The sequence below is a fragment of the Manduca sexta genome, chromosome 28, assembly GCF_014839805.1.
Source record: "Manduca sexta isolate Smith_Timp_Sample1 chromosome 28, JHU_Msex_v1.0, whole genome shotgun sequence".
NCBI lineage: Eukaryota > Metazoa > Arthropoda > Insecta > Lepidoptera > Sphingidae > Manduca > Manduca sexta.
The window spans coordinates 7,090,356-7,107,237 of record NC_051142.1 but is presented as its reverse complement, the minus strand read 5'-3'; the positions used below and the strand labels follow the sequence as shown (position 1 = coordinate 7,107,237).

The following is a 16,882-nucleotide window of genomic DNA, read 5'->3' as shown; positions in this document are numbered from 1 at the left end:
GTTATACCTCCTGCGATCTTACCCCAACGCGCCTTATAAGTACCTACCTACCAAATCTTAACTTTGTTTTGCAACTCGATGAAAATATAAAGAAACATTTTTATGAATTTGCAACACATTTTGAATAAATGCATTGTATGACGCCAACATTTTAAATAGTAGATAATAGACACAAAGATCACGCCTTCATAGGCACAGCTGCATCCAGGGATTATCTAGTTTAATAGGAAATACCATCGCATATGCGTTATGTTCTCTAATTTAGGGATGTATAGTGTAAGAGGGAAACTCTCTGGAGAATTCAGTTTTATATTCGTCGCACATTAGACGGTGACCCGTATTACCGCTGTGATTGTTTATTTGTAATCGACGCTCCTTTGCACCACTGCTTAATCATCGTAATAATCCCAGTTCGTCCTCTTTGCGATGTTGTCCGGCGAAGATAGTGGCAAGAGAACGCGGAGGTGCCAGTACTTAACTAGATATTCATAAGCACTGATCATCCTTTTTTACGACTGACAGTTCGTAAAAATACACTTATTAGGTATAGCCATGACAAGAAACTATGATTTCTTATACAAATAAACATGCTATTGTATTTTATCACAGTCTGAATTAATGATTAGGGAGTAATAGTTTGAATAGCCAGTTCTATTTTAAGAATAAGAAGTCAATATGAACCCAGTGGCTATCTTGTCAACGATAGGTATATAGATATATATACATTAATCGCAAAAGGAGGGTTTAGATGAGTTGAATGATGGGATAAAATGGTTTCAACAAAAGAAATTTAATAAATACATTCTATTCAAAATGTAAATGTACAACCACATCGATATTTTATTGGTTAGATTATAAAAATTGGACCACATGTGAGAAGTCCACGCAGCACTGCAACAATATTACAAACAAAAATCTACATAACAGAACTTAAAGATATTAGTCAACTTTATTTTATACATACTATAATACACGATTAATTAACATATTATCTTACCTAATAATTATATTTATACATTCTATGTATAGAAGATAATATTTTTCATTTTGTAATAAGTTAATAAAACTATAAAATATTTCTTCAGTTAAACATTAGGCAATTCATAAGGCTAATGCAGGTATTGGAAACAATATTTGGTTGTTTTCGGTTTCAAATACAACATGAATTATGTACCTATTTAGGCAAATTACATAATATATAATTTACTCAAAGCACTTTGTACTTGCTTTCATTTCCAAATTTTGATCTTGTTTTAGGTGTGACTACGATAAAATTAATTAGTATTCACTATAGTTTTAATGAAAACACATATAAAAATATAAAAAAGATAAATTCAAAATGCATTCAAATTAAAATAATTATAATCGACACATAATAGAAGTCCAATTGGTATGCGATTTATTTACACATCCATAATTCGGAAGACTAATTTAGTTTTAAATAACACGTATATGTGCGTGAGATTCTATAAAACCAAAATCAAAATACCAAAGATAGTCGTCTGTGTTTGCGTAAATTTAAAATCATATACGATTACAGTTTCGTGCAAAAAAACATTTCATTGTCATAAAATTCAAATAAAAGACACAATGGCTTTATAAAAATTACATACCTCACTAATAAATTTAAATTATTACAGTAAAAATCTTAATTTCGATTGCTCATCATGATCTACAATTCAATACCTTAGTATAAAAGATAACTAGTCATTTATAAACAAATTTGCCATGGATTATTTATATGTTGTGAACCAAATGATCAATAGGATATGGAAACAACTCTCCAATTTGTTACGATGGTTTTTTTTGTTTAATTATTGTATGCATTTCACAACTATGCGAATAATGCTGGCAAATAAAATATTGTTTTAACTAAGCACTTCGCAATGTATATTATATAAACAGATTCAAGTTTCAATAAACAAATTGTTGCTTGTAAAAAATTCTAGCAAATCTTTGACAGAATTAATAAATGTTCTTTGTTGATCAGTATCTACACTCTCATTATCCAGACATTTTAGTTATGTACGGTATCTACATATTAGCATCATGATGCCTATTTAATTTCATTATAATTTTTAGTTACGTCCTACATGGTCACTATAATTATACCATAGATATAGTATCGCACGACCATACATTATTGCTTACGGAATAGGATCGAACGAATTTTAATTTAATAATCTTAATAATAAATTGTACTCAATGTAAAACATTTTTGTGTAACGCTCCATAACCTTGTAACAACACTAAATATATCTAATTATATGAATTTAAATTTCAAAATAGGCTTCTTTCCCACGATTTTTTGTCCTTTGTTTAATTTATTTTTATAATTACTTTAAGGTGTATTACCTTGATTATTTAGTATCTACATAATATATGTAAAATAAAAATGAACAACTGTTTTATGTCATCCTAACTACCTCGCAGGATAAATAAAGGAAAAAAGCTAATTAGAAAATAATGGAACATATAAAAATATTTCTACTGCCTTCATATATTATGCCTATCACATATATAAGAATATCAATACAGTTTTTTAAACTGTGCCAGTGTCCATAGATCTCACATTCAGTATTGTTAAGGAAGCTGGTCTAAGATTTACTAATTAGACTTCGTATATCTCCAAATTGGTGAATTCTTTCTCTAAATATCTTACTTTTAACCGTGTAAACAGCCGATAATTAACATCAATGAAAGTCTATATAACCTTTCAGACACCTATCAACATTATAGTATAAATAATGAGATTTAACAACAAAGTAATTATTTCGCATGCTTGGGTTTGCTACGACTTATCGTTTGCTTAATCATTTGGTCCACAATTCACAAATAGAAATAAGTAATCGGTGATCAACACAACTATGGGTCAACGGTAGAATATCCTCTGTTATGTAATAAAAATGCTTGCGCTGGATTACAACCGTTTAAATAACAGTTTTACAGATACATATATATTTCTAAATTCATTGCCTACTCTAATACATCGCCAACAATATAATATCCGTTCATTCAATGTTAACAGTATCTAAAGCATCTAATTATGTATAAAGCAACATTTTGTTGCGTATTTAGTGATTTAGAAAATGTAACATGCAATGATATATTCAAAACTGATGAACTACATGTATAAGGAATGTTTGTATTCACTGTAAGATTTGTCCGACATTGTGATTGAAACGTATCTGTTGGAAACAAAACAGAATATATCTCACTAAGCATGTAATCAACTGTATCCAACAAATTCCATACTTTACAATGAAATAAATTTTCACATTTTGGCCTTAGTAACAGAATTTGGCATTTAAATAAACAACTTGAAAATCTAATGCAGATTATACCCAAGAAAACTACATCGATGAATGAACATTTTACTATTCTTAATAATTTAAACTGTCTTTAACACTTATAGAATCCGCTGCGAAATAGATTTATTATACATTCCTAGCTCCATTACTCTTAATATTTAACTACATAATCTTATTTACAAAGTTAGTAATTAATTATCTGTTTTAAATTACGTCATCCTAATTCTCTTCTGTAAAAAAAAATACAATTTCTCAATAGGAATTGTCCATCGACACAAACTTTATTCGAGACACAAGATGGCAATCGTGAACATGAACGTCAGTCTACGCGGGAGGTCTCTGTGAACCCGTCGTCCAAATAGTTCTGCAAGGCGTGAGGCACGTGCTCCACGTGGCGCGAGCTCAGCGACTCGAAACTCACGTTCTGCTCCACGAAGTTATTGTGCATGTGGTGCGGCTGCTCCACTCGGAATTGACCTACGTTCCACGGATCACTCAGTTCTTCGTTAGATCTACGAGCACTATTTTCGAAAGAAGGCAACTCGGACCAAGTTTGTGGCGGCGGAGTATTTAGCAGTGGAGTATTAGACATGTTGTCTACTCTCGCGGACATCGTCGGTGTTTCTGCGGTAAATGATGTAGTCCCCCATACTAATGACTCAATAGTCGATGTGGGAGTGGACAGTTGATTAAACTTATCCATTCCCCACGAAATATCGGACGGTGGCACACTATGCATTAAATCTGTCATTTTCGGTATAGATCTTCCATATAATTCGGGTGTTCTGCCGTGCGTTGCCGCTCTCGATGCCGGCCCTCTGTCAGGACTCGGCAAATGGTAATCTGGGCGCATCATTGGACTGTAGTTGCCTATTCCGGGGCTTTTCTTGTTGCTATAAACAGCATTGTCTACGCTGGGCCTAGGCGAATAAGGACTGTGATGCATACGATCCTGCCTCGACATAGGACTATACTGGCCAGGAGTCTTGCTTGCATTGTTTCTTAATGCATCCGCTTTCATTCCTAATCCTGGGTCAGGGCTCGGGTGTGTGGACGGGTGAGGCGAAAATGGTGCGTGGTGTTTCGTCATGGGGCTATAATTTCCAGTATTCCAACTAGACGACTTGGGCAGTTCCGGTTTAATTATTTGACTAGTATCTGGACTTGGTTGCGCGGAATAGGGACTAGGTTGTGATGAGTAGGGGCTGGGTTGTGTCGAATAAGGACTGGGCTGCGTTGAGTAAGGGCTAGGCTGGGCGGGGCTAGGTTGAGCAGAATATGGACTTCTCTGGGAAGAAAATATGTTTTCTTGTCGCGTCATTGGACTGTAACTGTCATAATTCCAACTATTGGGATTCTTTATATCTTGTTTAATACTATTGGTTTCTGGGCTATGTTTGTTTTCGTGTGAGGTAGTTGGACTACATTGTTCGATAATTTTACTGTGTTTAATTTTAGTATTGGTTTCGAATTTGTTTAAAGGACTAGCTTCTGATTTATGCGTCGGTGTAGTTTTTAACTGTCCTAAAGTCCACGCATTATTGCTTTTTAACAGATCTGTTTGCACTTCAGGGCTATTTTGTACTTGACTATCGGGTTTAGGAACGGGACTAAAATGTGGACTACCAAAATCTGACTTCGCCGGTTCAGATCTAGGAGTGGAAGAAGAATCTGGTCTAGATTGAGAAGCGGGACTTAAAAGTTTGGGAGTAGCGCCCCTAGTCGATCGTTTACCTTCCTGCAATAACGTTATTGAATCAACAGAGTCCTTATTGTAACACCTTTCGATTGATTTACTATCTGGTAATGATTTCGTTAATCTATCGATTGGTGAAGGTAGTTTATCTGATAAGTTTGATCCGGCGTCTGAGACACTTCTGGGTTCTTGGAATGGGGAGGCCAGTAACTTGTCTATAGTTTTAGTTTCTCCTTTGGTGTCGGCCGTGTCTGAGACATCTGTAGCAACTGTATTCGCCGAAGAATCTTTAGTAACAGTTTCGGATTTCGAATCGGCTTCTGTCTTTTTCGTAGCTTTTTTCGATTTCCCTTTCTCTTTTTCCTTTTCTTCTTTGGTTTTCAATTTTTCGGGATTGAAACTGTCTTTTAAATCTTCTAATTCTTTCCCAGTATACAAGCGTTTCATGCCTCTCGGGAGAGCGCGACATGAACTCAGATTTATGGATTCTACATGTGGGCACTTAAGAAGCACTTTTTTCACTGGCTCTAATGATACAGACGAACCACACAAGTTGAGTATTCTGGAAAAAACATCACAATGAATAGGGTATTACACTCTTTTTTGGAAAATGTCTCAAATTAATCTTAAGGTCATAAAATACCACTAGAAATTCTATAAAAAAAATATTCAATGAATAAATGCCATTAAAATACATTTAAATATTACATTTTATTTTCCCGCGTAAACAAACAAAAGCGCTAGAGGCCACGTTGCTGACGTCATCTCGACAGTAAACATAAAGTAACAACGCTGTGCCTTAGTGCGTTTAGGGAAAGACGAAATTATTACTATTAAAATGAGCTACTATCCTTATCATTAGTGTGTTGTTCCTGAATCTAAGAATACTAGTGCAAAAACGCTGAACAAATTGTGTATTCAAGTGCCAACTGATATAACTATGAGGAAAACTTGGTTACAACTTGCGAGAAGGGATCCAAATTTATTGTCCGAAAAATTTGTATATTTCGATAATTTAGAAATAGTGAACGCGTATTGACACTTCAAGCAGTCTACTTACACGTAATGGTTATATTATCTTTGGCAGTTTACTGCCTTGATGACGTCATGTCATGGCGGCACTCGATTCACATATTTGTAAAACAGATAAAAAAGTCAAAACTTTGAATTGAATTTAAGAATTTAATTTATAATTTTATGAACTGAAACTACTATTTTCCGATTGCTTTTTGATTACAACTATCTTATTTATATATTTTTGGATATTTTCTCACATACATTAAAATACCCTATTAGCATTACTACAGCTCTTTGAAATTATTGTATTTTGTAAGTTATCTGCTTACCTTAACTTGCTGTTGGGCGAGTCGGCGAGCGCGGACACCGCATCGTCTAGTACTCTAGCTGCCGACGCCCACGACAGGTCTAGTTCTATCAGGCTGTGTGACCACTTCTCGCAGATCAGCTCTAAGCATGCGTTACTTTGACGCGTTACGTTGCAACCTACACACGTCATCATTAATTTACACTAAAGTATTCACATTGGCAACAAATTACAATTAAAACTAAAAGTTTATTTTATTAATAGTTACAACTAAAAATCATTTTGATATAGTCCTCATATTATGTTCTTAATCTATAGCATATGCCATTGATATAAGATTAAAGAATGATGATCAGTTTAGTATATGTGAGTCACAAACACTCACATATCACATTTATAATCTATTTTTTATCCCAAAAATGATAGCGTTTTTTCTGGAAAGCTTTAATTGTATTAGTGTAAAATAGTGTAAGTATGCTTCCCTCTCAATTTGGGGCATGCAACTAACCGTCGGTTTCAATAAACGAACCCAAATACTCTTTTTCGATTGATTACGAAAATGGACTAATCAGAATAAAGTTTTGATGACATGCTTACAAACGAAGATTAAGATTGGAATCGTTTATTGAAAGCCACCGCGAACATATATATTAGGCTAGAAACGTGTAACGCGGGTGTTCGCGTTTACCTCCTAGGAAGAGGTGCTGCAGGTCCCAGGCGGGCACGCGCACGAGCCCCGAGTCGGTGAGGCGCTGCAGGCCGCGCAGGTCGAGCAGGCGCAGGCGCGTGGCGCCGCGCACCAGCCGCGCCAGCGCCTCGTCGCCGAGCCGGTACTCGCCCACGCCCACGCGCTCCGTCGCCGCCTCGCCCGCCACCGACAGCTCCTCCAGCATGCTCCATCCGCTCGTCTCCATCTGCGCAACATAACTCATCTCTTACCAAACGCGTCAAACGCATACTGTTAGACTCGACTCTCCTCCGCTAATGAGATGATAGGCGTTTTACCCGATACATGTTATGTTCGGATATTATTCTTATGGAAAGTCCTTAAAATGCATATTTTGTCGTTAAGCAAGAGATAGCTTATATCAACACAAACTATGTCAAATTTCAAACCTGTTGTGAAGTGGTGGCTGAAGCGAGTACGAGTTGCGAGTTGGCGGCCCGGAACACGCGCATCTTGGGGCAACCCTTCTGCAGCGCCTCGAGCGGCACGGCGGCGGGGTGCGACGTGGCCAGCGCGCCGGAGATGTCCAGCACTTCTAGATTTTGACAATGCGCCTGTAAAAATATAATATATACTATGAGAGATAGTAATAAACATGGATCTCTTGCATAGTTAAATATATTTATAATTTAATTGTATTTGCTCTTGACGAAACAAAATGAAAATGGCGAAAAGTGCACTAATTGCTCCCGGAATAAAAGGCGCGAGCTTGTGTGGGTTTTTCTGTCATAATATGTCCTCCTAAACATATCACAAATAGTATTTTGTTCTAATGTTAACAATCACAATCTAAGTTGCACTTTAACAACTAAGACTTTTAAACTGTTATACTATCTTTAAAATAAACATAGTGAACTAAGCGTATATTGCAGATAAAAATAACGTAGTCATACATATAGATTTTGGTCAAAATGTCCGTGAATGACATTCCATGTAACCAACTCTTTTTAACATTTTATAAGTACAAATTCGCATTAATATAGTTGTACAATAGTATAATAAGATGCCAAGTGACTGTAGTATCGTCGTACCGCAACCGAGGTGAGTATCTGGGGTAACGCAGTGAACTTATTGTTTGCGAGCGTCAAGTGCGTGAGACGGTCGCCGAAGTTCTCTGCGATGCGCGCCATCGACGTCGCCGACAGGCACGTGCTCGAACCGCCCGTCTCTGACTGCAATAACAAAGTTTATATGTATAAGGAGACCACTCGAACCGTTTGAATACTTCTATAAGAACTATACCTTTTAGTAAGTAGGTGAGCAAGTAATAACCGTCATTTGATTTAAAAAAAGACGTTTTACAAAGTCTACATCGTAAGATAGGTGATAAAACATGCAAAACCTAAGACATAAATTATCGCGATATTTTTTTGCCACAGCAGGATTTTGCCATAATATTCGCTGTTGCTTATAAAGTAATCTAAAAATTCAAGCAAAAACTCAAAATCTACAAAATAAGACAAGAATTGCCTTATTGGTATGAAATATGTCCGTTCCACACCCAACTGGGCTATCGCCGGTTTTCAATGATAACAAAATGATATAAATGTTACCGTGAGCGAGAGGTCGAGGCGCTGCAGTTTGGGGAGTCCCTTAATGAGGTCGAACAGCTGGTCGGGCGTGATGCGGCTCCAGCCCGCCACGCTCAGCTCCACGAGCCCCGGGCAGTAGTCCGCCACGCACGCCAGCACCCACGACACGTTGCACACCTTCCACTGAGCTGAACGCACGCACACAAACCATTACATTACAATCATTATTCTACATAAGCAACGAACATATTATGGCAATTGTAAATGCTGCCGAGTGCCAACCGTTTAGAACCGTACGCAAGCGCTGATTCCGTAGACGATTTGCGTTGGGCTATTGCTTTTTTATAATATCTTCATTTTATAAATGAAAGTTCTTGTAACGCTTGGAGTAAACACTGACAAATTAAAATTAAATAAGAATGCCTGAATTTATAACACTCATTAAAAGGATTTAAATTTTTGCGTTCGTTAAAAATATTAATAGTACTTTAATAAATGAGCAATATTATATATGTAGATTGGTTTGTATGATACGGTTTTGTAAAGTAATACACGCATATATTTTGCTATTATTATACTACCGCGTTCATTACCGATATTTGACACAATATCATATTATTATTATAGCGAAATGTTACTATAGCGATGTTTTTATTTATAATTCTGATGATCGTTGACCATCAATATCGATAACCATCATATCGCTAATCCCTAGGGATAGCCTACATTTCTTCAGAACTTACCTCAAATTAAACACGATAATATTTAATAGTACGAAAACATCATAAAAAAGAAAGATTTATTAGGACGTACGTTATACCTTCCGTGTAGTGTGTAATTGTCGCTATAGTAAAAAATAAATTATTTGGGATAAACTGCCATACACAGATGAGTATTTTTCTTCGGGACACTGACAGATTATGTCCTGGATTAACATATTGGCTACTTTGTAACCTGTTAATTTGCTCTCTTGGCAAATTTTACATTGGGTATCGTTTTTTTAATAGATGGCCTTAACGTCTTGTAGATTACACTCGATTTCATGGTGATTTATTTGAGCCAACATATTATGGTTTGCTTTCTAACTTTTAATGTGTAAAATACACATTGGAACTTTTTACCGGCAAAAATATACCACGGAGGCGAAGCCGCGAGCAACACGTAAAATAAGTGACCCAAATTACGCAATAATAAAATAAATATAAACGTGAACTATAATAATTGTATTATCAAAGATTATCCTAACAAGATTATCAGTCAAAAAATAGTATCTATGTACCAAAACAAATGCATAAATGTACTTACCAATGTTTAAAACCTGACATAGCGATAAGCGATTTTCGAGTAACCAAACCAGCTTGTAATCAGTTTTGCATTTCTCACTCGTGTATTGCGCAAGATCGACGTTCTTCCATAGTTCCGGCCGGCAACTAACGCTGTGCCACAATTTGCACACTCTACCTAACCTGAAATATAATTGTGATTGCTTTAGGATATTATATCATCACGCTTGTATATCTGAGAGGTCGACAGAATTATTACACCACCCAGGCTGGTTACTTTTGTCAAGCCTTCCTTGTTCAAGGCCTCATAAGCTTAACAGCCAAGGTGTACCACCAAAAGAGCATTTAGGCAATGTCTGGATCTGCATTATACATATGGGTATAGTATTACATATTAAATCGTAATAGGCAATATGTCATCGCCGTGCAAAGTGCATGTTATATAATACGCAACATTCTTTTTAGTAGGAAACCACTTTCATAAACATACAAAATCCCAGCTGACATGGCAAAACTAAAGAGACAACTATTTACGACTTTTATATATCCATTGGCATTTAATTCATTTGACCGAGTTTGATAACATAATATTAACCAAAAGTGATTACCAAACTAAATTTTAAACACAAAGTTTAAATATATTAAAAATCAGTATCATGAAATGTGAATTTACCTGATAACTGCAGGCAAAGTCCCCTGCGAAGCCACAACATACTCGAAAATTTGTTCAAGTATCTCTTTCGGTATTGTCGCCGCCCAGGGACTCTGCGGTCCAGTATTCTTATTTTCCGCTGCACTAATTCTATTTCTTTCAGTCTTTTCATTTTTTTCTGTGGTCAAAACAATATTATTATTATTACAAAGACTAGTGAAAAATAAAATCTAAATACATACATATACATATACATACAATTATAACTATATTTTACTTCGTTAATTCTTATTATTATTTTTATATTATTTATATTATTTATTATTGTTAATTGTTATTAATTATTGTTCAATGAAGTTTGATTCAATTCTCACTAATTTAGTCATCGTTACTCGCAAAATATTAAAAACCAATTGTATAGATGTTTACTTATCACTAAAAAAATAATATCTGTAATTTTAATCCAAGGTGAAAGGAGTAGGAAGTCGATTTGCACTTTTATCAATTTATGGACGACAACTAAATATAAGAAACGTTCCTACTACATAGTCATAACATTTAGAATATAATAAAATTTGTACCAGTACTAATTAACTGTTATTATAATAATAAAATATATAATTACCCTTATTTTTAGTATTGTTAGATTTACGAGTCTTGGGAGTTTTGGGACGTGCGTGTCGTGACTTGGGCGCAGCGACACTGATGGCCGCTGCAGTGTCGCCGCGGGATGGGTCGTACTCCTCACCAGAACTCTCGCTGGCCACGGGCGATGCGGCTCGCTTCTTCTTCGATTTTCTTTGCCCGATGTCAGCAACTGAAGTTGGTGTCGGTGTTATCTGCGAATGAAGACAATTAATAACAATGAGTAAAGTAAAATTACTGTATACATACATAAAATCAATGCAACACATTTACAATATCCTAAAAGTGTGTTCGAATTCTACAACATTTGCATCTCACACATCATTATTATTTGTATTACTTATAGGTTTAAATTTTTAATAAGTATGTAGAAGAGGAAACAATTAATTTATAACACTTGTTTCAATATAGTGTTATACAGTAAGAAGTCGTCATAATAATGACTGCTTTCGTTATTTATCGATAAGATTAAGAATATAAATGTAATAATTAATAAAATTTAACCATAAATATAAAAAAAAAATATAATCTAGTGCAATAAATCATAAATCTTTAAATTATAATCCACCATTTCATAACATCTCATACCTATGAAGAAATCGGAAGATTAGCAGAGTTGTACCTGCTATTCGTAAATGGAAATTATAAATGTCTGATCTAAATCATAAATTATAAAATTACTATAGAAAATCAAACACAGAAGTTGTAAGTCATTTGATTTTCTCAGGATACGGTCGAATCGCCTAGAGTTTAGTAGTATAGCAAATCCCCATAGTATCTTACGATAGATCTTTTGTTGTGCTAATGGCCGCTGTGTTGCGTTTGCACCAGATGGTAGTTATAAAACATCCCTAATTGCGATAATATTCATGGTGCACATTAGGACGTGCCTTGATATATTAGTGCATAGTTTGTATAATACTAGCTTTTGCTTGCGGCTTCGCCCGCGTAAAGTAGTTTTCCGGGATAAAATTCCCGCTATATATTTTCCCGTGATAGAAAGTAGCCTATAACCTTCCCAGGGTCTTAAACTATCTCCATACCATATTTCATAAAAATCCGTTTAGTAGATTATGTAAAAATAGTTATCATACATACAAGACAGACAGAATAGGAGACTTTGTTTTATAATATATATACATTTTCATGTGGACAAAGCTTGGTCACCGGAAGGAAAGAAAACCTTAAATGTTGAAGGTAGTAAAATTTCATTAAAGTAAGCATTTTATTTTTTAAGTGAGTCATACTGCATTGAAAGGATTACGTTAAGTGAGTAATCACTATAAGAGGTACTTATCCGAATCATTTCGAGTAGGAATATTGTAAGGATTTCTATAATTAAATATTTATTATTTTTTATATCCTCAATGTTAATAAAAAAATATTGACGCTTCGACGTTGTTGGTTACGGTACTTAATTGAGACAACTCTGGCGATTTTCGTATTCTACCTTTGATATTCCACCTAAAGCTACTTTAAGCGAGTTATCTGAAAAGTTGATATTATGTACTCTACAATATTTCCCAACAGAAATAACCTATATTTATTTTTTTCCAGAATGTTATGTGATTATGAAATACAATTAAAAGTACTTCTTATTCTATGCAGATATTTTTTATTACGTTTATGTCGCCAATAAGTGAATTAGCCGTTCATATAGGACGAATTATTAATTCCTAATTCCATTATATTGTACTTAACTTTTTTTTGTAATAAAATTAGAATAATATACTGAGAATTTAAAGATACGGACATTGTTTCGTCGAAAAAAATATTGAGGCTCACTACGCAAATAAGTAGCTATGGAGTACTAACTGCTGTTTAAGTCGAAAATACCGGTAATTTCACATATTAAATAAATAGATATAAGGTAGGATAGGTGGCTAATAGACCTTTCCACTAATTTTAATCTCATGAGAGATTCCTATAAACTACAAAAGTTCTTTTAAAATAAACATAACGTACCGTAGTAACCCAATTGGTTATTTAGAACCTATATATGTACTAAAAAGGAAGAAATAAAGGAAAAACAAACTACCCACTCTTTAGGTATCTCTGTTGTTTAATTTTTCTTATTATGACTAATAAAAATGAAAAATTTGTTCTTTTGAACTTATTTAATTTTATCCTTCCCTATTCATTTGTATTTACTACAATACTTAAAGCTTTATTTCACGGTAAAATCATTCTTATATCTCAAACCAACCTGGTGGTCTAACACTGGAATAAGCCAATATTCTAAGGCGGCATACTAACATAAAAATCCGTGGTAGCCTGCTTTAAGACACTAATTATACCTATGTAATGTCAAGATGACAGTTATGAGAAGAAACATAAGGCTACCTGCGGAGCCACTTTATCGCATAAACAAGCTGTTGTTATAAGGAGCTAGAGAACGCCTTCGCCGTCAAAGATGGCAGGTAGGCCTGCTTACTGCTGGTAGTAACATAATCCATTACAGGAGTGGACCTAGCTTTAGCTTAAGACGCACAATGCGGATATTTGAAAAATGTTGTGGCCATTGTAATTACTGGGCATTGTGATACTTAAAACCATCATACATACATGTTTCAGGATGAGTTTAGTGCAATGCTATGCAGTACTTTGTAATTAAGTACTGGATATGTGCTACTTGATACTGTCCATCAGATGAAAGACTTGCATGTCTCATCATTTAATAATGTATAATAAAACAAAAAATAGGGAAATTAATATGGAAATCAGTTCTTTCAGAAGGATTATCTGTACTGTGTTATAATAATTTTATATACCATTTGATTTAATTACTATAGTGGCTTGATAGAAATTCAAATTACTAAGGTTTTGTATGTACAAAAAATATAATTATTAAATATTTTGTGAATTTACTAGCTTTAATGGATTATGATGGTATTGATTTGCCAAAAACATAAACATCTTTATATCTATCAATACACCTATGTTTAGTGTCCACAGGTCTCTAAATTACATACTTTATTAGCATCACACACTATAATTAGAATTTGAAGAGGATGATTATAAAAGGGACCTGTTTAAAGAATATTAACTTTTTCTGTCATATCATAAAATATTTATAATATTTACCAAAAGAATAATACTTATTAAAACTGATCACCTTAAAATAATACTTTTTGAATTAAATATTAATGCATTGGAACCATGAATTTCATTGCAATAGGTATACCCATGGTTTATTTTTCTATTAAATACTTTGCCACACATATCCTATTGACGGACTTAATAGGTATTTAAATATAAAATATTCAAATTTGTGAATTATTTTTTTAAACCTCGTGTTTCGAAATGAAGCATTTAAATATTAAGATGCATTATAAAGGTTAAATTGTCTATAATAAGGACAGAAACTTTCAAATGTAGACATGTAATGTCTTTGAAATGATAAATGAAATGAAAGTTCTTAAATGACAGACTAATTTCTATATAAACCTGCCTTTACTACACTGAAATAACTGTGAGTTCTTTTGGGATAATTACTTGTTAGGTCCTATTAAATGAACCTTGTAATGAATACAGCTGTAAACTTCAAGCTAAAGCTATCCTTGCAGGTCAAGGTGATCTCAACATTGAATATACTAGACTAGTTATAATGAGTTTATTATATATGGTTAAAAAAAATCTGTGCCTCAACCTACCTCACTTGTGTATTTTACCAAAGGATGAAGAATACAAATATTTATCAATTAACCAACTCTACAAAAACTTAGTCAATGCAATTTTGATACATATAAAGGAAAAATTTATAAACAAGTGCTACTGTGTCTTTAAACATGATATTTTAATTAAGTTTAATTTATAATTTTTTCTTTCTTTCTTTTTCCTTATTCAGTCAAAAATACATTTGTAAATGAAAGAGATTAAATAAATTTATAGTCAAATAGTTGTCTTTTACAATGTAATATAGGAATGTTGACCAAAGTTCCAATAAAACTTGTAGAAGTTTCCACTCACCATCTAGATATAGGCCATACAAGAAACAGGTTAGTGGCATACATGTCAAGTAAATAAACAAAATATCTCATGATTATAAAGTTAAAATTGTTACCCAACCATTAAGGTTAAAGGAGTATTAAAGTGTGCCAATTACATAAATTAAGGTTTCTATATTTCAAAAATGTTCCAATTTATTGAATCTTTACAAATATTCATTGAGAACTATTTAAATATCCCTAGTATATACCCATATCCTGAATGCAAAGCATGTATGTACAATAAAAATATTATAAAACTAGATAACATTCAAAAGTTACTTACAGTATCGTGAACACTTGTTCTTCTTATTTTAATCTTTATGGTATTTGTGTCCACTATCTGGCTGTGATATGTGGCTGTACACTCTGATTTCTTAGATTTCTTTTTACTACGTGAACAAATGTCCAGCATAGACCGAGGTTTGCCACTACATGGGGTGACTGCATGAGTCCTTTTCTCTTTTGAGTTCTTTTTGCTCTTTTTAGTTGATAATTGACTAAGTTCATGGCTATAAGGTTTGCCACTCTGGCGCTGCATATTAATTAAAGGTAACTTCACACTGTACTTGAGCACTTCATCATCTGAACTTTCACTTTCCTCAGAGCCCTCTTCTTCCTCTTCCTCCTCCTCTTCCTCGCTTGGCTTCTGTTCCTCTTTATCACCATCACTCTGGCACTCACTGCTACTCACTAAATATAAGTTTTTACCACTTATCACTTGTGACTTGCTGTTCATTGAACGTCTTTTATGATGGTGTTTTTTCCGTTTGGTTTCTGGGGGAAGACAACCATTCACTGTTGAGCTGTCGGTGTCACGTCGCGAGTGCTGCTTGTGCTTCCTGTGGCGTGACCTTGCGGGGGACGACAACGATCCGTTTGCCACCTGAAGCTTCTGATTGGCGATGTCATCGATGCTCTGCTCAAAATCGGTTTCGAGTTTGATGCAGGAGACTGCGCTACCGGAACCTGGCGAGTCGTCGTCGTCGTCGTCAGGGGTACCAGATGCCACTTTGGGCACTCGCGCATCAGGAAAGAGGTCCTTGCGGACGGTGAGCCTCGCGGCCTCGTAGGCGCCGTTCACGGGACTCGACCGACCAGACATGCCGCCCGCCTCCCGCCGCCCTCGCGTACCACTTCTACAAACCACTCACCTGTCCGCGAGGTAAACAATCAGTTTGACACATCACATTTTCACTTTGGTGACCGAGCAATGCACCGATCGTTATGCGATGGTCTGAATATGTCAGTGATTACCAATAATCAATGTGTAAAACATTATCATTTCTTTAATTTGCACTTCTTGTGAGTCCCGAACATCTTTTTTTCTTCACATATTCGCATTTTAGGTCATCCATGTTCATGTAACGTTGTGATTGCGAAAAACAAAGTACAGATCATTTTCGCGGACACTTGGTCTTGAATGTACAGTGATGACACATAAAATATGCAATACTTTGAATTATGAACATAATACACACTTATTTTTGATTATTTTCGTCCACTATGAGTTGATGAAAACTGTTGACCTTGTTTAGAAGCTTATTATGTTTCAAATTTTAATCAACAGATGCAGACATTGTCACAAAAAAGTTGCTCTTGTCTGAATGCAGTAACTTTGTATAGACGTACAAAATATGAAAGGCGACTCATATTTTTTGTTGAAATAACAGGATAAAAATAATGGAAATCTAAAATAAAAAATATTCATCACAAACAATGACCA

At 34.7% G+C, this 16,882-nt stretch overlaps 1 protein-coding gene across 1 annotated transcript; it reads right to left on the bottom strand.

Moving 5' to 3' along the window:
- Nucleotides 1–771: 771 nt before the first annotated feature.
- LOC115445776 lies at nt 772–16,781 on the bottom strand. Its single transcript, XM_030172199.2, has 10 exons — nt 15,443–16,781; nt 11,151–11,364; nt 10,547–10,703; nt 9,896–10,056; nt 8,612–8,778; nt 8,090–8,230; nt 7,448–7,612; nt 7,020–7,245; nt 6,354–6,510; nt 772–5,569 (listed from the first exon to the last, which is right to left on the bottom strand). Exons 1-10 carry the CDS (start codon nt 16,259–16,261, stop codon nt 3,631–3,633), a joined length of 4,146 nt encoding a protein of 1,381 aa, XP_030028059.2. The 5' UTR covers nt 16,262–16,781; the 3' UTR covers nt 772–3,630.
- Nucleotides 16,782–16,882: the final 101 nt, after the last annotated feature.

What these genes read in the sequence shown, in the direction of transcription:
- LOC115445776 (XM_030172199.2), bottom strand. Translation starts at nt 16,261, where the DNA reads ATGTCTGGTCGGTCGAGTCCCGTGAACGGCGCCTACGAGGCCGCGAGG. An exon ending in ACTTTGCCTGCAGTTATCAG is followed by an intron (nt 10,057 to 10,546) that starts GTAAATTCACAT and finishes ATTATATTTCAG; the next exon opens with GTTAGGTAGAGTGTGCAAAT. An exon ending in TCGCCCAACAGCAAGTTAAG is followed by an intron (nt 5,570 to 6,353) that starts GTAAGCAGATAA and finishes TGTTTTTTCCAG; the next exon opens with AATACTCAACTTGTGTGGTT.